Source organism: Eupeodes corollae, chromosome 1 (genome assembly GCF_945859685.1).
Source record: "Eupeodes corollae chromosome 1, idEupCoro1.1, whole genome shotgun sequence".
NCBI classification, from domain to species: domain Eukaryota; kingdom Metazoa; phylum Arthropoda; class Insecta; order Diptera; family Syrphidae; genus Eupeodes; species Eupeodes corollae.
The window spans coordinates 300,387,098-300,411,809 of record NC_079147.1 but is presented as its reverse complement, the minus strand read 5'-3'; the positions used below and the strand labels follow the sequence as shown (position 1 = coordinate 300,411,809).

The window sequence follows — 24,712 nt, the reverse complement described above, 5'->3', positions numbered from 1 at the left end:
CCCTTGGGCCTTACTTATGAACATTGCAAATGATAAACGCACAAGATATTGTAATTTTTTGAATTCCAATGGCAAATCAGTTGGAATCATAGATATACTCGGTATCAAACACACTTCTCCTTTTGATTTACCAGTTAAGATTGTAGCTTTAATCAAATTTGGCAATAACTTTTTCACTGCCAATCTGGTGCACTTACACAGTTTTGGTGGATTTATGTTTAGCAATAATATAATCAAAGAACCAATTTTCAGATTCAAGCAATGCGGTGGTATACCAGCCGATTCTAATGAATTTAAAAATTCAATTGGATAATTCATTGCCCCATTTTGATTCATAACACTGTCAATTGATTTATATGTTGTGACTACACCTGGCAGTTTCGATTAAATTTGAAAATTAATGGCATTGATATGAATGTTTTTCGGTGCTAAATTCTGCAATTCTGAAAAATATCCGGGAAACACATTCCATCAACTCATCTATAGATTGCGCAATTGCAAAATTCGGTAAAGTGATGAATCCGTTGGTACTGTCGATTGGTATTTTGCCATCACCAATTTCTAACAATTGTTTTGATAACTCATGGGCAGTTGCATCATTATGAAGGTAAATACGCATATTTATGTTCAGTGTCAATTTTCGTACATATCTCCAAAAAAATTGATAGCTTCAAACAGGCGTTTATTTCCCCTGACAGCAATCTTGCATTGTTCTATTAAATACTTCTATTGATTTTTTGTTCGCCATTGTGCACTCATCCCATATAATAATTGACGTTAATAGCAGAACTTTTGCCACAGCAGAATTTCTCGAAATATTGCAAGTTGGAGTTTCAATCACCCGTACATTCAATGGCAATTTTTATGCAGATTTTGCGGTCCGAACATCTTCTGATAATATAGCAGCAATTCCCGAAGAATTGAAGAAATTGCAAGTGCCAATGCAATTTTTTATTCCGATCGAATAGCCGCTAAAATCAATGATACAACGATAGTCTTCCTGTACCGCCAGTTGCATCCAAGAAATAATTGTATTATTGGAAACGACAGCCATGATACACATGTTTTTGTTGAATATTCAATTTGGTTTTATTCGATTGTACAAATAAACGTTAATCATTAGAATTGACGATCAAAATAGTCATGTACCTCACGATTTAGTGCGGTTATACTCAATTGTGCTAATACTTTATTTACAATCGTTAGACGCATATCTTCAATTATTAATAATGCTTCGTTCTACATTTCTAAGGAAATCAAAAAATCTGGATTTGTTTAAGTATTAGTACAAATTGTTTGTGTATATGGGAGTATAGAAAGATGTCGATTTTATATCTTTCTAAGATTTTTTTTTTAAATTTTCTCTACGTACAAACCTTCTGCGGACTTTCAAGAATAATTTAAGACCAAAATTAGCCAAATCGGTAAAGGCATTGTTGAGTTATAACATTACAACGAAAAGTGGCATTGATTTTTATATATATAGATGCATTTCTCAAACCAACCTACAAAAAAGGTTCTTATCATTTCAACTGTAAATATGGTTCTATACCTTAATTGCCTATCTCTGCAAAACCGTTTGCAGCTGTTGTTTTTGATAGTTCCTTTAATTTTTCCGAATCTACTTTAATTTAAAACATTTTGTATTGATGCTTTCAAGAAAAACCAACAAGTTTATTGCGTATTTACAAATCCTAGCAAAGCTTTTGACAAATTAGCCATAAAGAACCTTTAAGTAAATTAGAGCAAATCGGACTATTAACTGCTTGGATGTAATCTTACCTTTACTGATAGACATTAAAATGTTACCGTTTTTATTAGTTTTTTTTTTGTAAATTATGTTGTACCTCAAGGTAGCAACCTTGGTCCTTTATTATTCTTTCTGTTTAAAAACAACTTCCCATTACCTCAAAAAAGTTCAATGACATTAATATTAGCTGATACAAGTATTTCGAACAGTTTGTTTCTTATGGAATTGGTGTGTTTAGTGTTAAAAATTGACAAGTATAAACAATGACTGACTGACTGTAAATATATGTTAAACTCTATGAACTTAGAAATCTCCATGTTTGGTTTTTCCAAAGTCCTTGAATTTCTTCTGTCATTGCTTTTTTCCACTTTTCTTTATTCTTACTAGTAATGGATTCCTTATAGTTCCTAGGCTCTTTTACAAGGTATTCATTCCTGTACCATATTTACACCGCTTATAAAGTGTTGTCGTGGGACTCCTCTACTTTGTCTGCTTGAAGTTCTTTGTAGATCTTCCTGTGTTTGTTCTAATTCCTTTTCTTTTATATTTTCGTAGTTATTGATATCTTCTGGTCCTGTAGTCACATCTTGGATTCTTGGTAAAATTGGCACTATAAGTTTTGAACTATTCGTCTTGATACAATTGCTCCTTTCCGTATGAACCTTCTCATTCTTTGATAACTCAAAGAACTTTGCATCTCGGCTAGTTGTAATTTTCTTGGTTCTTTTGTCAACAAATCGATAAGCTTTTGAATGCTCGTCGTAACCAACAAAAATCTTAGTCTCAGCTCTATGATCTAACTTTCTCCAAGTTTACTTTAGGGATGTAGACAAAAGCCTATGTTCCAAAAAACGAAGATGACATATATTTGGCGTTTTTCCAGTCCATCTTTCATAGGGTGTTGTTGGAATTGTACTCGAGGGCAGTCTATTTTGCAAGTAGTTCGCGGTCATAATTGCTTCTGCCCAGAATTCATATCCTAGGTTCGACTCCAGAAGCATACACCTGCCCATCTCTACCAAAGATCTGTTTTTGCGTTCAGCCGTCCCATTTTATTGAGGAGTGTAAGGTGCACTATAATATTACTTAATGCCCTGATTTTATATATATACATATTTCACAGTCTCTACTGTGTTTACATCGATAATATTGAGATCACTCTCCATTATATCTTTGGCCAATCTTAATAGCTTTAATACTTCTGTGACCAAACAAACGATGCCAATAATCAATACAGTGTTATTGAGCCCCTCCGTCATTCACCAAAAGTGCCTTTGAATTGTTGAAGTTGAATCTAAGCCTCAATTTGTATAGGTTGCCAGTTAAGTCAGCTACTGCTTCCTCTTGTCCTTTATCCGTCTTGATTAAGCAAATCCTATTTCCGAAACTTTCAGCAAATGCTTTGCCTGTTATTTTTTTCACAGATAATAAATTGCCATAGAATTTTTCCACTGGATGTATTTGCGGCAATCTTTCTTCATATGGCAAAATTTATTACAAAAAAAACATTTAGTAGATTCGTTCCTTTAGTGCAGTATTATCATTCTCGTTGTTTTGTCTTGAAAACTCTTCCAGTAACTTTGCTTTTACTAGATCCAAAGTTAATGCCGCTTGATTTCTGGTTTTAATAGCTGTAACAAGTGTATCGTATGACCTGGGCAGACTGCTTAAAACCATTGCAACAGTCCAACTTTCCGACAGCTGATCTTCACCCAATGCTGCTAGTTTGTCGAAAAGTGTCGTCATTGTCTGAAGGTGTTCCTCCATGCTTGAATCTTCCAATTTTAGGCTACATTTTATTTTTTTCATGAGCTGTACCTTGTTGCTTAGTGTCGATTTTTCATGATGATGTCTAGGCTTGTCCCACGCAGCCTTTGCTGTGTCAACCTTTCTGAAGTGGTGAAGTTGGTTGTCCTCAACAGACAAGCCGATGGGAGCTTTTGCATCACTGTCCTTTTTGGTCCATTCTGCTGTTGGTGGTTTAGGTTTTTGATTAAGAACCACTTTTCAATTGTTATCTTTTCCCAACAAAAGCTCTAGCTACCAAATGTGGTTATTATCTTGACCCAATTTTTTTATTGAAGTACTTGGAGATTCGGCCATTAGAAATTCTGGCCCATAACGTATTGGCTAATTAGATTTATAAAGTTCCTTTATAAGTTAAACAACTTCTTCTAGGTAACGATATTATATTCAGAGTGATAATAACAAAGTGTTGTCACTTAACGAATGTAATATTTAACTGCGTTCTAAAAAAAGGCTAATAGAAATCTAGACTTTTTAAGGACATTTGGTAAGGAATGCCATCATTATTTCCTTAAAACTGTGATGCTTCTTTTCCTAAGGCTGATGTTAGCTTACCGGACTCCAGGGTCGTCTCAAAAAGCACGAAACTCGAGTATAGAGAGTTGACCAAACTACTTTTTTCCAAATAAAAAGAATTAGATTTTCCTTTTTCAGATTTTTATTTTTTTTATAATCCAATTAAGCGGATTAATACTAAACAGAAGGATACCTATGATAATAATACCTATTATATATGAACTTAATCCTACGGTCAAGAGCCCATCGACACCGAAAGGGTGAAGGGGAATTACTCAATAATACGGCAAGTGCCCGTCAACACCGGAAGTGCGAAGGAGAATAACACAATAATTCAGCAAGCGCCCATCGACCATCGACACCGGAAGAGCGAAGGAGAATAACACAATAATTCTGCAAGTGCCCGTCGACACCGGAAGGGTGAAGGGGAATAACACAATAGTTTGTTGTTACTACACAGCACGCTATGCAGCAACGGCCCATCGACTTCTAATACAGAAGGGGAATATCGGGGGAAACTTACGCTTCTGAATATATAGCTTAAAACCTTTAATAAACTTCGGCGAGCAAGCTTTCCCATTTCTTGGATCCATAAGACAATTCTCCTGCAGGAACCAAATGTGAGTTCTATAATGACGAACAACAATATCGCATGTATTTTGTTTTTGTATTTCGGCTGCGTGTTAGTGTCACTTATTTGACTTAGTGGGTATGCAGATGGCGGTTGATACTTGATTAGTGTCGGTCGGTAGATGGAGGTTGATTGGTGTTGGTCGGTAGTTGGAAACTTATTTTTCAGATCAGTTCTTGAGTACGGTTGTTTAATTTAAGCCCTTTATTACTCGACTCATATTCATGTCCAAACGAGGTTCTTAAAATTTCCTCTAAGTTTTTTCCAATTATAGATTTTCGTTTTTATTTTGAAAGACTGCAACTTATTCCGTCGCTTACTAATCAAATCACCCAAGGTATTTAGAACTTTGCTTTATTGGGGGAGTTCTGATTCCACTTTATGTTAGACAAAATAACTTGGGAAATCAGTAATTCGATTTAAGCCGAATCCGAACGGATAATTTAAGTAAGCACTCTTCATGTTTAGAATTGCTCGGAATACCAGTGAAAACAAATTTAGATGGCACTGGCAGGATTTGAAACCAAGACCTCATGACGGACTCTACAATTTATATGCTTTACATTAGTTAAAAACAGGCACAGCACTTAGGATATGATTCTATTACTTTGGCCAGAGCTGTAAATAGCTCTCATTGTTGTACAACCTACAACAACGGTATTCACTTCGATTGTTTGGAAAATAATAAAACAGCATTTTACCTGTTGTCATTGTGAATATTAAACAAAACAAAAAAGTAATTTTCATTCACATTTCACTTGTTTCAGTTTTATTTTCATTTATTAAACCAACAATAAAACAAACAATAACCAGAGGGATTCTATGTTTGGTTTTTGTAGGTAAAGGTACACCTACACTATAAAGAGTCAATTTCAAATTAAGGTCAACTATTGCAAATGCATCATCGCATAGTTTACCCACTTCAATCCTCTTTTCCATTAAATTTCACTTTTCCAAATAGAAATGAAATTCATGAACTCAAAAACTATATTTACACGCCACTCTTGTAAAATATTCAATTTCCCATGCGAGTTCAACAATGTTTTTTATTGAATCGATTAGAATTCAAAGTTTACCCTTACTCTTTGAACATACCCACGTCACGGCGTGTCGGCGAACGGTGCAACAACCCACAGCCCCTACAATTCCCACAGCCACAATTCTATGGCAATCGATCACCATTTCCATCATGTTTGATGTTCAAAAATAAATACAAAACTGAAAAAAGTTAAGTATTTGTTTTATACCGGAAATCGATTATGTTTTTGAAAATCATGTTCGAACTTTGTTTGTGCGGTTCGGTTGGCAGTTGGTGCAAATATCCGATGAAAAGGATTAAACTTTCTTCGCTTTTCACCTGCCTCAATGATGACGGACAAGCAAAACGAATTTGAAAACGTTAAGGGAAAACTTACCAATACCTAAACTTCAAGTCATTCGTATAGATTAAGACGCTTTGAAAAGGGTAAAGGCAGAAAGGACAAAGTTTTGTTCGTAATTTTATTATTACTTTAACTTGAAAAACGTTACAAAGCAGATCGTTCCTACGTTTAGTCGTTGATGTTGGCTTTGTGTTTTGAAGGTTGAAAACTGAAAACTGAAAAGAGCTTACCACCAAACCACTGGCACTCCGTTGCAACTTTCTTGTTATTATGATTTCATCACCATTTTTGAAAATCATTTTTCATGTGAATGGATGCGGGCGGGTGGTGTCTTAACAATTAGAGGAAAACTCTCTCTAATAGAATATTATGAACTTGTAATAAATGGAAAATTTTTACAAAATAAAATTGAAGAATTTTAAATTTGAATTAGAAACACAAAACTTTTGTTAACATTCGGGAAATTGACTTCATTTGACAGATAAACGTGTGTCAGAAATGTTTAAAATGTGTTGTGTGGTGAGTACATAGCTTTATCTGAAATTCGTAGGAAATCAACACGAACAAGATGACCACATCACACACACATGTCAATTTATTTTTTTTAAGGACGGTGTTCATATTGGACACTTTTAAAACAACTTATTTTGACATTTCTTTTTCTCTTATTATATATAGGGTGCTTTTTTTTAACTGCTGGAGAGCTTGAATTAATAATACAAGACAAAAAAGCGTTTAAATTGCTCCAAACAGACAATGGTTATTCGCACATACCTAGAGGGTTGTCTTTTCTCGACATAATGTCAATGTTGCTTATTGATTAAAGTTATTTAAGAGGAGATGAGCTGCATTTATAAACACTCAATATGAAGATTTAAATCTTTCGTACGTACCAACATTTAAAGTCCATTTGTTTATATTGTAATGTCAATGAAAAGACATGAATTCCAACAGCTTGGCTTTCATACATTGAATAATCAAATGAGCCTTGCACCTAACGGCTGAAACAGAAACATGTGTTCCGATGGACCTCCTTCGAGGTTGCTTTGAATGACATTTCTAAATGACACTTCTGTCATAATCAGCTGTTATTTTTCAAAAGCTTGTTTTGATTTATTTGAAATTGAAAATAATGAATTTATCGTGGAAGTAGCTTACACAGCCTATTGTGAGTATGTTCAGCTCATGGAGTAAGAAGAAGCGCAGACTGAGAGACGTCTGTGGGTCCACTACTTTTTCAGGAAAAAATTGTATAGTTATTTTATTTATATTTCAATAACTTACGTTTTAATTTTTTTCTAATAACCGATGGTTATCCCTCAAAAAGCAAATGTATTTTTTTTGCTGACTTTTTTACAGCTGTTAAGCTGTCAGACAAAGCAAATGAGCAAGTTTGAACTTGAGCTTCCGTTTTCAGTCACATTACGTAATATTACGTCATTTCCTTACGATTGTCAAACGGAAAGTGAGGTCAAAGCTTCATTGTGATAAGCAAGCAATGAATTAACATAACAGCTGTTTGCTAAGCTTGTGGCCAAATCAAAATGGATACCAAAAATTCATATCTTCATAAGTGTGTGATCACTAAAAAATTCCTTCTGAATGAATTTGCGAACAATTTTATTTTAATGCGCGTGAGATAAAATGACGAGTCTAATATTTTGACCAATGTCAAATATTAATCAAACGTCAAATTAAAAGTTCCAACTACTCCATAGGACAATAAAGCCAACCTAACACTTAATTTTTCAAATACCTGTTATATTATATTCATGATTTATTTATTTGTATGAACATTTTTTGAAGAAAAATTATAAGTTTCGAGATTAAAGATTTATCCCGTTAATCCACATGCTTTTGGATAAAGTTTGAAACCAAACATTTTTTTGATGTCAAAACACGAATTTCTGATCATTTCATGGACTGTCAAATTGCAGTGAAAAATGGTTAATTAAAATAAACATAGTGAAGAATTTTGGGCCAAAGTAAACAATTTGACTATTCAACAATTATCTAATGCATTGCCACATAAAATAAAACCAAAGGACTAAAATGGCAGTCTTGTTTATTTGACTTTTTTGGAAGGAATCATTTTGTAATTTCATCATTTTCTGTTGCTGTTTTAGGCTAAAAATAGTAAAAAAGTAAGTAAATTTAAAACTCTTCTTTCCTAAAAATTTATATTGTAGGAACAATAATTGTAATAGCAAATAAGTATAGAGTTTACCGATAAGAGTTTAGATTTTGAATAACCAACCATTTGGGCAGGTCATCTTTTGGGGATTGACATTTTGCTATCTGTCAAAGTGGTTCGCCTTAGAAAAGCTCTGTAAAAAAACTAAGAAAAAGTCGATATTTTTAAAAAGAAATTCAAAAAGTCCTTGTGAAAACTTAAATAATCACAATATTTACGTCTGCGGATTGAAATATCTGTAATTCATAGCTCAAGACACTAAAATAAAAATTTGATGATTCGCCTAATATAACATTACTTACTATTCGTAAAGAGGACGTGTCAAAACTTCCCCTGTTCATTTTAATAATACAAAAAGAGGTCCATCTATAGTTCTAGTGGAAATGTCATCACTCTGACCACACAACACATCATCAGTGTTGACCAAATGGATGAAATCCTAGCCGAAAACAATTTAAAGCTTGTCTCAGAATTTGTTTCTAAAGCCGACTTTCAATTGCTCTATGCCGACTTGTCTGCAATAAAAACAAAACAAGACGAGTTATCCGCAAAAGTTGTCTTCCCGGAAAATCGCAATAAGGTTCTCGAGACACAAATTGACCGACTTATGCTACTGATCTTCACATCGACCCAGTTGAAAAAGCCAAAACCGTATTCTCTGGACTACTCGGCGGAAACGAAAACAATACTGAAATTGAATACGCGCACAGAGTAAACCACCAAAACGCACCCACCGCAGAAATTGTTGTCAAATTGATGTCCCGAGCAACAGCTTTAAATGTTTTAAGAAACGCGAAGAAACTAAGGAACAAAAATAAGTATCAACAAAGATTTAACACATATAATGCCCGCCAAAGAAGAAGTAATATGTTATCCATAATAAAGGTACTCTGCTAGTCAAAACCTAGAATGAAAATCTTCGTAAGAGACGATAGGCTGTATTTGGAAGAAGCTGTTTTAACATGGGATGAATCGCTAAATTGTAATCTGAAAATATGTGTAACATGTCAGCCACTGATAGAAACGTCAAACTGCAAAATGTAAAAGGTGCAACCACAATGGAACCTTAAACCGCTGTACAAATTGTGAATGGATGTTCACACAGTACTTCATTTAACTGAGATGAATCCGTCTGCCACGCGAACTTTAATGTTTCAACTTTCAACACTTAAAATCATAAGCTATAATGTCGCCGGACTTAAAAACTGAGTTTTTAACCATCGTTTCAATATGCACCACCTTTAATAATTGATGAGTTTCTGGATGCGCCTAATCCCAAAATAGGGTAAGAATAGTTATTGAAAAAGCAAAAAAAGAAAAGAGGCTGGGATGCGACCCACACTGATAACTTCCCATCCCGTCTGTCGATTTGTCTTGCTTAAAAGTTTGTCTATATGTACTCGTATCAATTTTTACCAAATTTGCGTACTATTTTTTGTAGATTTTATTTCTTATGAAAAAACGGACTGTTGGATTTTTATATTAAAATTACTGAATATTGAAAACAATATTTGCTGTAAAATAAAATAAGTTTCAAGCCAATATTTTTAAGTTTTGAAAAGCTATTTGAGTCTAAAGTAAATTTTTACGTTATTTAAGTTTTAGTATTGTTTTTTTTAGAGTTTTATTTTTTGTAAAAAAAACTGTCAATTCGATTTTTTGAAAATTTTACCAAATGTTGAAAACAATATTTCTTATGAGATAAAATTACTTTGAAGCCAATATTTAAAATTTTTAAAGAGATATTTGAGTCGAAAATCAATTTTTACCAACTTTTATACATTTTTTTTTTAGGTTTTTATTTTTTGTAAAAAAAACTGTCAATTCCATTTTTTTGAAACTTTAACTGAATGTTGACAACAAGATTTTTTGAAAGGTAAAAGTAAATTAAAGCCAATATCTCAAAGTTTTGAAAAGATATTTGAGTCGAAAATCAATTTTTACCAACTTTTATAAATTTTTTTTTAGTTTTTTATTTTTTGTAAAAAAACTGTCAATTCGATTTTTTTCAAACTTTAACCGAATTTTGACAACAAGATTTTTTGAAAGATAAAAGTAAATTAAAGCCCATATCTCAAAGTTTTGAAAAGATATTTGAGTCGAAAATCAATTTTTACCAGCTTTTATAATTTTTTTTTTTAAGTTTTTATTTTTTGCTAAAAAAACAGTCAATTCGATTTTTTTCAAACTTTAACTGAATGTTGACAACAAGATTTTTTGAAAGATAAAAGTAAATTAAAGCCAATATCTCAAAATTTTGAAAAGATATTTGAGTCGAAAATCAATTTTTACCAACTTTTATAAATTTTTTTTTAGTTTTTTATTTTTTGTAAAAAAACTGTCAATTCGATTTTTTTCAAACTTTAACTGAATGTTGACAACAAGATTTTTTGAAAGATAAAACTAAATTAAAGCCAATATCTCAAAGTTTTGAAAAGATATTTGAGTCGAAAATCAATTTTTACCAACTTTTATAAATTTTTTTTTAGGTTTTTATTTTTTGTAAAAAAACTGTCAATTCGATTTTTCTCAACATTTTTCAAAATGTTGAAAACAATATTTCCTATAAGATAAAATAAGCTCGAAGCCTAAATTTCAAGTTTTTGAAAAGATATTTGAATCGATATTCTATTTTTACGAACTTTGAGTAATGTTTTTTTTTAGATTTTTATTTTTTATAAAAAAACTGTCAATTAGATTTTTCTCAAAATTTTATAAGATGTCAAAAACATTTTTCTTCGTTGCACAAAATTGTTTTAGAGATGAAATCATATTTCAGTCGTAAAATTTTGGAGGTGACAAATTTTTTTTTTCAGTTTTATTGATTTTTAAAAAAACCCGTTATATTGATTTTTTTCAAAAAATATACCTGTTTGGTATCACGTTACAATATATTATATAAAATTTAATTCAAGTCTCTAGCGTTTTTGGTTCGTAAGATATTAAGGGTTAACCAAAATTTTCACCTTTTTTTCAAACTGCTATGGTAAAAAAACCACCCACGCAATTTTCTTGAGAGCCCTTTCTGCATCTTTCTGCCTTTTTATCTGTATAACAAAATTTATTTGAAGTCGATATCTCTTCTGGTTCTTGAGCTATGGACGACGAAAAAAACGTCGCGAACGTACGGACGTACGGACGTACGGACGTACAAACGTACGTACACACGCACGCACAGACATCTTTCTAAAAATCTTTTATTTCGACTCTAGGGACCTTGAAACGTCGAGAAATGTCAAAATTTTCAATTTGACAAATCGGACCCATTACAATAACTTCCTATGGGAAGTTAATAAAGCATCAGGGGAAGATAGAACAGTGGCTCACATCTGAGCAAATATTAAACGATTCGACTCGACATTTGGCCAAATTTTTTCATTAATTGCTGATATTTATAAAAATTAAGGAAAAAAGCTTTACGCTTTTTTTGTGGATTTTCGAGCAGCCTTCGATTCAATTCACCGGAAAGCACTTTTTCATAAGCTATATAAATATGGAATCTTAACAAAACTTATATCTGTCATTAGAGTTATGTACGATGAAAATGTCGCACGAGTTTGGGATTGAAATTCACTTTCAGATGAGTTTGGTACTTCAATGGGCGTTAAGCAAGAATGCATTTTAAGTACTCTTCTCTGTCCTAGAAAGGTGGTATTGATATAAGAGGAAAGAATATTCCAGGACTGATGTTCGCGGACGATATAGTTTTCCTAGCTGAAATTATAGACGGGATGCAGCTAATAATAAATAGGCTTCAACTTTATTGCAAAACATGAAATCTAGAAGTAAATCTTTCTAAATCAAAAATGATGGTATTCAGAAACGGTTTTGGGAGATTATGGAGGAGGGAGAAGTGAATGTTTGACGAGGAACCGATAAAAATAGTAAAGGAATACAAGTATCTGGGAGTTCTTTTGCATCTGACTTGAATCTAGAAAACCATTTACAATCCAAATTATCGGAAGCAAAGCGTACTATGTGTTCTGTGTGGAGAAGTTGCATTCTAAGAAATAGCGTTTCGCACATAGCTAAACACAAAGTATTTCGAGCTACCGCATATGCAATACTATTTTACGGAGCGGAAGTATGGGGGTATCGATCGTTGAAGCTGTAGTAAAGTTCCTCCGTGTTTTTTTATTAAAAGTATTTTCAAGTTGCCAAATACGACTACCAACTATATGTAACATCTTGAAACAGGAAAAGGTCATCTCTTTTTAGTCAAACTTAAATTACATTTCAACTACGTGTCAAGAGTTTTGGCCATGGGCGACGAAAGAATTCCGCGAATAGTACTCACACAAGCTGTCAATTCTGAAATTTCGTGTGTTAAAGAGTGGAAGAAACTAGCCAGTGAATGCTCACCTACTTCTTTCAATATCAGCAGACGAAAGTATCGAAGTGCTTGAGTTGAATTTTGACGACTTGCTGAAAAATGTCAGTCAAGTGGACGGCCTCCGGCCAAACCATTTAAAGACTTTTGTAATCTTACAATTGAGAATATAATGTTTCGTTCTTGTATCTTCCGAAGTCAATAAAATTAAACTCAACTAACTGTCATCTTTTGTCATTTGACAAGTAAAACTTAACAAATTCTTTGACACGTCAATGTGTTACGGCTGAAGGAGCCAGCACGCTATTGCAGGTGGGAAATGGGATTTAATGTGAGTTGAAATTTGTTATTAACTTCCCATAGGAAGTTATTGTAATGGGTCCGATTTGTCAAATTGAAAATTTTGACATTTCTCGACATTTCAAGGTCCCTAGAGTCGAAATAAAAGATTTTTAGAAAGATGTCTGTGCGTGCGTGTGTACGTACGTTCGTACGTCCGTACGTTCGCGACGTTTTTTCGTCGTCCATAGCTCAAGAACCAGAAGAGATATCGACTTCAAATAAATGTTGTTATACAGATAATAAGGCAGAAAGATGCAGAAAGGGCTCTCAAGAAAATTGCGTGGGTGGTTTTTTTACCATAGCAGTTTAAAAAAAAGGTGAAAATTTTGGTTAACCCTAAATATCTTACGAACCAAAAACGCTAGAGACTTGAATTAAATTTTATATAATAAACTGTAACGTGATCTCAAAGATGTATATTTTTTGAAAAAAATCTATCTAACGGTTTTTTTTTCTAAATCAAAAAAACTGAAAAAAAAAAATTTGTCACCTCCTAAATTTAACGACTAACATATGATTTCATCTCCAAAACAATTTAGAGCAACGGAGAATAATGTTTTTGATATCTGATAAAATTTACAGTTTTTTTTATAAAAAATAAAAATCTAAAAAAAACATTACATAATTTTAAATATTGGCTTCAAACTAATTTTATCTTTTAGAAAATATTGTTTTCAATATTCGATAAAATTTTGAAGAAAATCGAATTGACGGTTTTTTTTACAAAAAATAAAACTCTAAAAAAAAACAATAATATGACTTGGTAAAAATTTACTTTCGACTCAAATATCTTTTCAAAAATTAAAAATATTGGCTTCAAACTTATTTTATTTTACAGAAAATATTGTTTTCGATATTCAGTGATTTTTATATAAAAATCCAACAGTCCGTTTTTCATAAAAAATAAAATCTATAAAAAATAGTACGCAAATTTGGTAAAATTGATGCTAGTACATATAGACAAACTTTTAAGCAAGACAAATCGACAGACGGGATGGGAAGTTATCAGTGTGGGTCGCATCCCAGCCTCTTTTCTTTGATTTAGCATTTGAATTTCTTGTGGGCAATATCAAAGGCTGAAATAAGCTTTAAGAGCCTTGCACGTGCATGTACGCTTCGTAATCGGACGACTTAGCAATGAGTCCGTGTAGCGCGGACTTGTGCAACAAGTCGATCACAATACGAAAAATGTTTCTATTTGTTGTTGATGCTTAAAATTATGTATTCAGCAAACGACATTACAACGTATTTTGGACATATACAAAGATTTCAGGTCTTTTTAAGTTTAGTTAACACAAGAATTAAAGTTGGTCCATCACTAGCAAAATCCTAATTTTTCTGATAGAATCCTTGAAATGCATCAAAATGAGTCAGATTTCCATCAAAAATTTATATTTACTGATGAGTCTTATTTTCTCCACGGAAACTACGTAAATAAGTATAATTTTCTTTTTCGGGGGCTGGAAAATATAATATATACGAATATATAATAACATGTTTAGACTATATTTTTCAATGCAAAGTTTCAAAATTGTTTTCATTTTTACACAAATAACGGCAAAAACAGCACAAAGAACCACATACCCAACATTATTCAACTGCTGAAATCCCAATGGTGTTTTTCAGTCTGATTAACCGCCTTAAACAATTTTCATTGAAATTTGACAGTTGTCAATGACAACAAACCATATTTTGACAATTGTATATTTTTTCGTTTCAACCACATCCAGAAAAAGAATTTATTTCGTTTTGATATCGTTTTCCGTTGATATGACAATTCAATCCAAATCTATTGATTTCCCTTAAAAATAATCGTTTTGTACATCAAAATACAAAAATATTCTTGGAAAATCCAAAATATCTTCAGCAACTGTCAGCGGATATTTACTGAAAATTTTAAATTCGTGTTTTTTGGAAGGTCAAGTGAACTTAAGTTTGAGCATTATTTGACCGGACGAATTATTTCTTACGAATCGAAATTCCCTGAAAAACACCTGTGTATTTCCTTTATTCATAAACATGAATCATTTTCACTGGAATCCTTAAATTCAAAACCTCAACTCAATATAAATTCGAAAGGATTTCTTTCAACAGTAACTCAGAAATCAGTATCCCAAAAGTACCATAAAAATTGAGTATAATGTAGTTAAAGCAAAAACACAAAAACAAAAATAAGTACAAATGAAAATTTACTTTTCACACAAATTGCACTTAATTCAGTTCGTGGAAATTCTACTTTTGCAAATTCATCGAATGATTCTGTATATAAAATATAAAACCAACTTTATACCCGGTGTGTTTTATATACCCGTGCTTATAAAATAAAACTCACCGTGAATTGCATAAACATATAAATGCTCGTTCCGTACGTATGGACGGTTATACGGATACGGATATAAAGCACTTAGTGTCCTTCCAGGAGATAACCATATTAATCGTTTCCACGTCCATAGCATCAATTATTCTGGCGAGGATAGCAAATTGTTCTTTGTCATGACAGATATACAGCTGTGGGCAAATTCATAGGAACATTTGAAGAAAAAATCTTATTTTTGATACGATTTTTAATCTGAGATTGATCTCGAAATTATTCATCCTTGTTCATATCGTTTTCGTGCATTTCATCTTCTGGGGTTGTTTCGTTTAGATTAATATTCCCACCTAATTATGAAACACAAAATGTGCATGTTTTAGTTGTATTACACACCTATATGATTAAATAGTCTCTAATACCTTACCTTCAATTGCTTCTGCCAATTCCTGTGAAAAAATTTCATCAGATGATAACTCCAAGCAAACATCATTCGAATTTGAGCGGTACCTTTCCAGAGCTTCAGGTGGAAACTCGTTTTCTAAAAACTTACTTCGATCAACATTATAAATTCCTGTGTTGACGAATCCGGATATTATGTTGCCAGCGATCATAGAATCTTTCCAGATTTCTCCAATATGTCGAAAACATCTGTTTATTAAGACTCATACAACCTTTTCCCCTTTTCGATTTCCCAAAAACTGTAATTTTTTCTGCCAAAATGTTTTTACTGGACCAAATATACGCATTTGTCCAAAGGTTGCAATTTTTCGATTATATGACTCGGTAGGCGAATCAACATTAAATTATTTTGCCCTTATCAACTATTCGGACGCTTATGTGACTGCAATGACCATCATTTACCAACAATGCTGCTTGACCTGGTAATCTTTCTCTATCACGAATATTTTTAACAAAAGGAATAAAGCCATCACACAACCAATTAAAAAATTGTGGTTCATGCATCCATCCATTTTTGAAGGCCGCGTAGAGTGTTCCTGGAAAACCAGCTTCAGAAGTCCATCTTGCCTGAACAGCAGAACCTTTATAAATTATTAACGGTGGTAATGTGGAGCCATCAGCCGAAACGCATGCGAGCACTGTAGTGGATTCCAGTCCAGATCCACCTGAAATCCGGCTTAGAGCTTTGTCCTTAACACCCAAACCATGCATGCGGCTGGGATCGTGATGAAATCCGCTTTCGTCGGCGTTAAAAACGTATTGTGGTTTATTGGTGAGGTTTTTATGTTTCATAACTTTTTGAATTGTATTAGGTTCCTGGCATCTTTTCTTAATTTTTGCAGATGTTCCAGTTTTTTTAAGCTACCTCCGGTTGGCGCTTCATAAACCCCAAGTACCAGTCCTCAATTGGGGTATCGTCCTTGAATTGAGTTTTATTCCGCTATTTTTTACATGTTCTCCAACAAGTTCCTTAAGTTCATGTTTGTCGCAGGATAATCCCATGTTCGCACGAGTAACTACACATTTAACTATTTCATCTTCAGTTGCTTTTGGAAGGGAGGGTGCTCGCCCTAACCCATTTGCATCTAATGATGATTTCCGCCCATTAATTCTTTGAAAGATGACCGATTTCGGGATTTTGTATTTTTCCTCGGCTTCGCGGCGTGCAGTTTTTTTATCCAACACATCTCGTACAGCGTTTTGAAGATCGTTTACACTATAATTTACTTGTAGTTTCTTCTTTGTATATGTTCGTGGCATTTTGAAAGCTAGAAATGATTTAACCGAAAAAGCGACGTTTACATTTGTCCCAAAAATATGTTGACGTTTACCCCATATACTTCAACTACTGGGGTAAATGTAAACATGCAAAAAAAAAGAAACTTTTATGTTTATGCTTTATAAAATGTGTTACAGTGATCGGCAGCTTTATAATATAAACCTCGTAGAAGCCCTCCTAATTATTTGCGAAGAACTGGGAAAGCCACTTTTCACAAGCCTCTTTTGAGTTCAACTTTACACCGCCAAGGGCGTTCGCAATGGACAGGTTGTAAGCATTTTGCGCTATAGCCGGGCTATATGGTGTATGCGATAAAACCTTCCATTCTAGCTAGAAGTGTGTGGTCTGGTGTTTTCCTGGTGGAACACTATACAACCTTCCTGTTGGCCAGTTCTGGATGCTTCTGGTCGATCGCCTCCTTTAATGGACCTAGTTGTTCACAGTAGGTATTACAGTTAGGCGTCTGGGAGCAGCTTATAGTGGATGATTTCCTTCCAATCCCACCAAACAAACAGCAAAACCTTCCTGGCCGTCAATTCGGTCCAGAAGGTTTTCTTGCTCCAAATCATGTGGTACCCAAGGTAGGTAGAAATGGCGATCTCAAGGCAACCTAGCCTGAGATCCAATTAGCACTGTAGTGCGCCGTTTTGATACCAAAAACTCGTTTGACCTTTGATTGAAAGGGATAGATTGATAAAGAAGCTTCATAGCAATTATGTTAGAGCCGTTTTGTCGCATTGAGAAAAAAGATTAGGTCTCTAACCTTTGTCTCAGGAAGCTCATCAAGTTCGTGAAAGAATGCTTTTCCAAAGTATTTCATTCTAGTGTTTGCCAAAGCGGGACATTTGCAGAGGAAATGGATTATCGTTTCACTTTCTCTTTGGTCGCTACAGCAACGGCAAAAGGTGTTGTAAGAGATACCCAACTTCTCTGCATGAACTCCAATAGGCCAATGTCCGGTACAAACCGCAACAATCCTGGCTATGTCTTGCCTTGGCCTGCATATAAGATCGTTTGTACGGGTTGGCCATATCTTCCGAGATATAATGCAGTTGGGTAAATTGCTCCACCTTCGGTTTGATTCAGTTTAGTAGATAGAAAAGATTTTACCCTTCCAACCAACAGGAATGTTAACCATTTCCGCAAGTGAGCTATGAAGGGCCGAACCTTGCCTGGCTAGCTCGTCAGCCCGTTCATTTCCCACGATACCACTATGGCCCGGAACCCAGATCAGGGTGACACCGAGGTTAATATTTAGGCTCGCAAGCTCATCGCGACTGTCTGTAAAGATAGCCACATATCGGTTTTGGTGTGGGTTTTGTTTAAGTATCTTACATTCCTCCCTTATTGCCAGCAGTTCAGCCTGAAAAACGCTAGCAAAATCAGGAAGCCTAAAGGATTTAGCTACATTTAGGGACTAAGAAAAGATCCCAGAACCAACTCCGCACTCCATCTTTTAGCCATCAGTAAAGATGGTTGTGTCGAAACCTATCGACACGATGTCATCCTCCCAATCTTCTCTGGATGGGAAAATAACCTTAAAATTCTACCGATATAATATCTGAGGGAACCAATTTCCTTGTGTTGCTGTGACTATAAGGTTTTTACAACGAGCTGTTTGATTCCTTCAGCCTAATAGCGCTGCAGGAAACTTTGTATTTTATAACAAGGTCGATTGGTAGAAGATCCAAAATGACGTTTAGGCGTCCGTTGGGCAAGTACGCATGACCCCTGTGGTGCCCACGCAAGCTGTTCTCTGAACTTTCTTTAGTTTATCAATATTAAAGGCTTTGTTAAGAGCAGGCCACCACACAATCGACCCATATGTTAAGATTGGACGTACTACGGCTGTGTACGTCCATAAAATCATCTTCGACTGAAGTCCCCACTTTTTGCTGAAAGTTTTGCTGCAGGCGTAGAATACAACACAGACCTTCTTAAACCTTACTTCAATATTTAGTTTCCAGTTTAGTTTAAGCTCGAGTATAACTCCCAAATATTTTGTACTGGAAGACAATGAAGGATTTGACCGTTTAGTCGAGGTAGAGTGAAGGGTGGTACTTTAGTTTTGGTGGTAAAGAGCAACAGTTCAGTTTTACTTTGGTTAACTCCTAGTCCACAACTGGTGGCCTAGTTGCTAACTTTCTTCAAAGCTGACTCCGTGATTTCACTAATCACAGAGGTGTACTTTCCTGACACCAATAGCACCAAATCATCCACGTAGGCTACTGCCTTCACTCAACATCTCTCCAATTTAACGAGAATTGTATCCATGACTAGAAGCCATAGAAGAGGCAAAAGGACACCACCCTGTGGTGTTCCCCTTCTCACGTATTTTGTTGCGATTGTATTCCCTAGAGTGGCTCGAATCTTCCTACCACTGAGCATGATGTATAGTATTGTCAAATACTAGCTCTTTAGCCATTTGTAAATAGCGGGAAATTCAAAAGACCCAATGGAGAAAGGGAGATATTTTTCAACCTTTAGAATTTAAATGAAGTAATTTGCATTTCCCACACTTATTTAAGTTTGCTTTGAATTTTAAATCTGAAGAAAGTCCTTAGAAGCAGAGATTAAACCCAAGACCCCTAACATGACAGTCCAACGCACTAATTATCATACCACGGGTAATCTGAAGACATCCGCAACTCATTCAACAGAGTCTGTAAACGGCATGAATGTTTATTTTTAAAGAAAAGAAGTAATTCAGAAATCACCCACAAGCTCAATCATATTTTTAAGGATTACAATTGCTATAAAACCGGTAAAATCTTTTTTAAATTTAAAGTTACAAAAGTCCAATTATTGTTCAAATAAAGCTAGTATGTAAGCGTGGGGCGTGGCTACTTCCTTATCTGAAACTCCCGCAACTGAGCGGCTATTAATAGTAGAGCCTTGGTTTATGGCTTCGAAAGCACGTTATCTAAGGTTGTCGTTATAACTAGTTTAGTGTCAACAATGAAGTGGACAAAGCAAAATTGCGGGTTCGCCTTGGAGGCCTACTTTTCTTTCAGCCGTTTGATCATCGCAGTTCAGCGTGCTTTCAGAAACCATTGTAATATCACATCTGCAGGTAGTGTGCCTGATCGGAAATCGATTTGCTTGCGGGTGGACACGTTTAGGGATACCGGTAGTGTGCAGAAGAAACGTTAGGACTCCAGAAAACACCGATTTTGAAATCGCTTCGGCGATCTGCACACAGACATTCGGTTGCTTTAGGGATTTCTAGTGGCACAGTGAGACGAATTCTTCATGAGGAACTTAATTTTCACCCATATAAACTTTCTCGAAAACCTGCCTCAACGCCCTTGTTTTCTTTAGTGATGAGGCACATTTCAATTTTTCAAGGTATGTGGAGAGGACATGCGATATTGGAGACCCACTAACCCGAGAGAATTTCATGAGCAGCCTCTGCATACAGAACGTGTGACGGTTTTTTGAAGAGAACGAAAGAACACTTCCTCGAACGGAATGTGTAGTGTATGCTTTTTGCATGATCTTACGCACACTTCCTCATATAGTTCTCCGAAGAACTGAAAAGTGAACATAGGTTTGCTATTTTTGCAATTAAGTACTTTTTCTTCTAATATAACGAATCTATAGACAACTGTCACTGAAATGTCACACTCAACTTCTCAGTCAGTACCAATTGCAAGTTATCTCTTTGAAAAAAAGAATTAAATAGAAGATTTTTAACTTAATATCAAATATATTCCATCAACACGTAAAAATATTTGACAGTCAAAGCGTTTTTTTCGTGTTTTTTAAGTTGACAACAAGTGTTCCTATTTTTTGGCCATAGCTGTAAACATGCACGCACCATGTGTCTGTGTGTGAATTCATAGCTATACAAAGGAGACCATCGCACACGAATAAATAACATAAATGTTTTCATTAGTTCACACGCTATCCGCTTTGTCGTCGTCCGTTGCATCCGTCGTACAGTAAAATGATTCGAAATTTTCTAGAATCACATTATGAGTTCTTAGAATTAAACAAATGCAACGTTTTTCATTGTTTGACACTAGGGAAAAGTGACATTTAATAAATTTAAGATTCTCTGTATTAAATTCATGCATAATTTCTTTAACGCTGTTTTATACTTTCTTTTACTAATTAAACATTTTTCTTTTTTTCATGTGAAATAGAAACACGAAAAAAGGCGCGACCTGCGTCTGAAGAGATTTTGGCGTTCGCCAAAAACCACGTCATCGGAAGACTCGAACGGATATGAGAGTCCAACTAGAGTGAAAACGTCAATTGATCCACAACGTTTTAATCATCATTGTAATCATTTGCTACAACAAAATAAACCAACATGTTCGTTGCCATTGTTGCAGGTGTGGCCAAGTCAGGTAAGATCTAATGTCAAAGAGTTCATTTTAGAAATCTTACCAACTGTCATTTTAAAAGTATTTTTATTTTGACAGCTGTCAAACTAATCAGATTCAAACAAAAACTATACACTTAATTTTTTTATTTTTAGGACTCACCTCGTGGAGAAGCCGACGGACAAAGCTTCATATTTCCGGTCATCAACGAAACATCAACCACAACAACGGCAGCTGTAACAACGACAGCAGCAGGTGGCAGCGGCAGCAATCGGACAACGCCACCCTCAAACCGACGCAATTCTCTGTACTGTGATACGCTCCATGCAGCTGATTCGGGAATCGATTCGGTGCAGGCCTCCCCCTCACCAAATGCACTGCCCTGTCCACCCGGAGCCTCAACCACCGGCTCTGCCTCACCATCACCGGTGACAACACCTACCCTAGGATCGCCGAATCTCTCGATTGGGCATGTCCGTCGAAAATCCAGTGCGCTACTACATCCTGATCATGCCAGATTGTTTGCCCTGCGTATGAACCAGCATCATGCTGCACAAACGTCCCCTGATGCCACGTCCCTTGAAGACGTTGCAGAATTCCAAAATGTCACTGTGTCGACAGCAATACACATGTGTACGGCCAGCTCCAGTACGACATCGTCCCTAACCTCTGTGGCGGCGGTGAGTGTCGGTGGGACTCCGTCGGCAGCATCGCAACGCGTCTCCGACCCCTGGCTGCAACCACAATCGGATCGTGAACACGATCGACGGCGATCGTCAACCATGACCGCCCGGTACTCCCTATTCGATGCCTTGGATCTTGAATATGCCTTGTTGAGGGCGGCAGCCCGTGGTTCCGTCGGACCGTATTCGCTAAGTGAATCAATACACAAACTAACATTCACCCAATCGCTTGCGTTTCCAGCTTTAGCACGTGGTCTCGCGACGAAACGGCGTCGTTCAGCGACACAGAGCTCGTCGCGTCCCCTAAATCCAAACGAATCGGGCCTAAATACCTTTGCGAAAGTCATAACGGCCATTGTCCTGGTTGTGGTTAGCTTTTTGGTGTTTCTTATTGTGTATAAATTTGTACGGACGTGAGGGTTACTCCTGGCCCCGACAGATTTTCCGGTTGCGTTTACAAATACATATCCTGTCGTGAATGCCACAACGAAAAAGCTATCGGGGTTCAGGAGAGTGTTGGGTCAAAGGGAAAATGGGTAACAAAAGGTTAAAATTAAAGTGAAATATAAAAACCAATTCAGAATTGATTAACAACTCAATTAAACAAATTTCAATGAATTTGTTAATTTTTCTTCTTTTTTTTTGATAATCTTGTGATAATTATGATGAAAAATAAAAGAAGTTAATTCGAGAAGAAAACAAAAATACAAAATATAAAAAAACACGCACGCGAAGTTTGACTAAATAATTTAATAATGCAAAGGATGTACAAAAATAACTAAAAAACAAAATACCCAAATACCTTTTTAATGGAATTTTTCTTGTGTTCCTTTTTTAAGTTAAGTTAATTAAGTTGTCTATTAATGTGGAATTAAAGGTTTTTGAATTGAAAACTGAGAATAAATAGAATAAAAATACCACAAATGATACAGAAATACGGTTCTAGAATTTTCAAAGGGGTAAATTTTAAATGAAGTGTGTTTAGCCCACTGTGAAAGACAGAAAATACATAAATAACCATCCTTTGAAATGTCCCTAAATCTTTCAATCTTAAAAGACCACATCCCTAAGTGTCAAAGTGATTTTTATAATGGGAAATATGTCAAAATTGACCCTTTTTTATTTCCTAAGTCTGCCTATATCCAAATTTCTTTTTCTTTCACCCGTTTCTTACTTTCGTTGTTTATAGATTTTATTTATTCCGAAGGAATTGAGAATTAAACAAATCATTTTCATATTACTTACCGTAAAGAAAAAAAATCACTCAATGAAGTTAAAAAGAAGAGCGGCCATGTTTATATTTAACGAAAACCACATTTTGACAGTTGCTGTCATTGCAATGAATGCATTCAGAGATGTGCGTGTGAAAACATTCAAGCATTTGAAAGGTTAAGAGAATATTATTAAAATTAATCAAATAAAATATTTTGAAACTTTCACTTTCATTTCATAAGTCAGGAGTCTTATTTGTAACATAACTTTAACTGTCAAATTAATTTATCTTCCAGTTATTACGTTAAAATTCGAAAATTAGTTTCTCTTGTCTGTCCAGTCCCAAAAAGGAATCATATCATAAAAGATTGTGAAACTAAGTTAATGTTTAATATCAGAAAATTTTGCCCCAATTATTCTGATATTAGAATACACTCTTGTAAACTGGCCTTAAGAAAATGTTTAAAAGTTGATTATAGATTCTTTCTTTTTAAATGAACTATACTTTTCCATTCGGATGTTTAATTGAGAGGATTCGACAGAATGTAACATTCTGTTAAAAATTAACACAAAAATAAAAAGTCACTACATTTTAAATGAATAAAGTGTCATGGCACCTTTAAAAATTAGCTTTGTTTGATTAAGCATTTATATTGATCCCGCCCTTATTTTGTTCTCTAAAAAGCCAAATATTAATTAAATTTCCAATAAAATTTATTTATCTGTAAAACATATCAACTGATTGAATAGTTAATCTTATATATAAACAAAATCTTAATGATTTATAAGTAAAATATAAATATATTGTACCTTTTATAATAAATACAAAAATATAGTTAAAAAATAATAAATTATTATATCCAAAATATTCATTTTCTTTTTTCCCAAAATGCTTTTTATTTCGAAATTATTGTCGTAGCTAGCTCTTTTAACAAAAAAAGAAAAACAAAAACAATGAAACTTTTGATCAAACTTTAATCAAATGCGGTTTCATTCTGTAGATTGTGGCTGAAACTTTGAAAAAATTATATACATATTTTAAATATACATTCTAAAAACTTTTTTCATTCTAAATTACTTAAAAAAAAAGAAATTAAAAAAACATCCAAGTGCCTATTACTATCCTAGCTAAAGAAAAAAGAAAAACAAACTTAAAAAGTAAATTAATTCTTTTCACGCTTAAAACTTTCAATATTCCAATTCCAAAAATACAAAGTAAATTTAAAAACATCACAAACCCATCACACAAAACTATCCAAATCATAAAAAAGGAATAATAAAAATATATAAATTAATTCCAAATATTCAAATATAAATAAATAAATTATATTAAAAAAAAAAACACAAATTAAAAATTAATGAAAAGTATAATGGTAGATATTTTTACACTGGACAAAATGATTACAATTAAATAAGCAAAGGAAATGAGTAAGAAAATAAAATAAAAACCTAAAAACAAAAATAAAAACAGACATAAGGATTC

At 34.3% G+C, this 24,712-nt stretch overlaps 1 protein-coding gene across 1 annotated transcript in view; it reads left to right on the top strand.

The window, feature by feature from the left end:
- LOC129941576 (uncharacterized) overlaps positions 1-24,373 on the top strand; it is a 160,252-nt gene extending 135,879 nt beyond the window's left edge. Inside the window, exons 3-4 of the mRNA XM_056050250.1 lie at positions 21,152-21,358; positions 21,490-24,373. Coding sequence (XP_055906225.1) covers positions 21,152-21,358; positions 21,490-22,434 — 1,152 coding nt within the window. The 3' untranslated portion in view covers positions 22,435-24,373. The remainder of the gene's footprint in view (positions 1-21,151; positions 21,359-21,489) is intronic.
- The last annotated feature ends 339 nt before the right edge of the window (positions 24,374-24,712 follow it).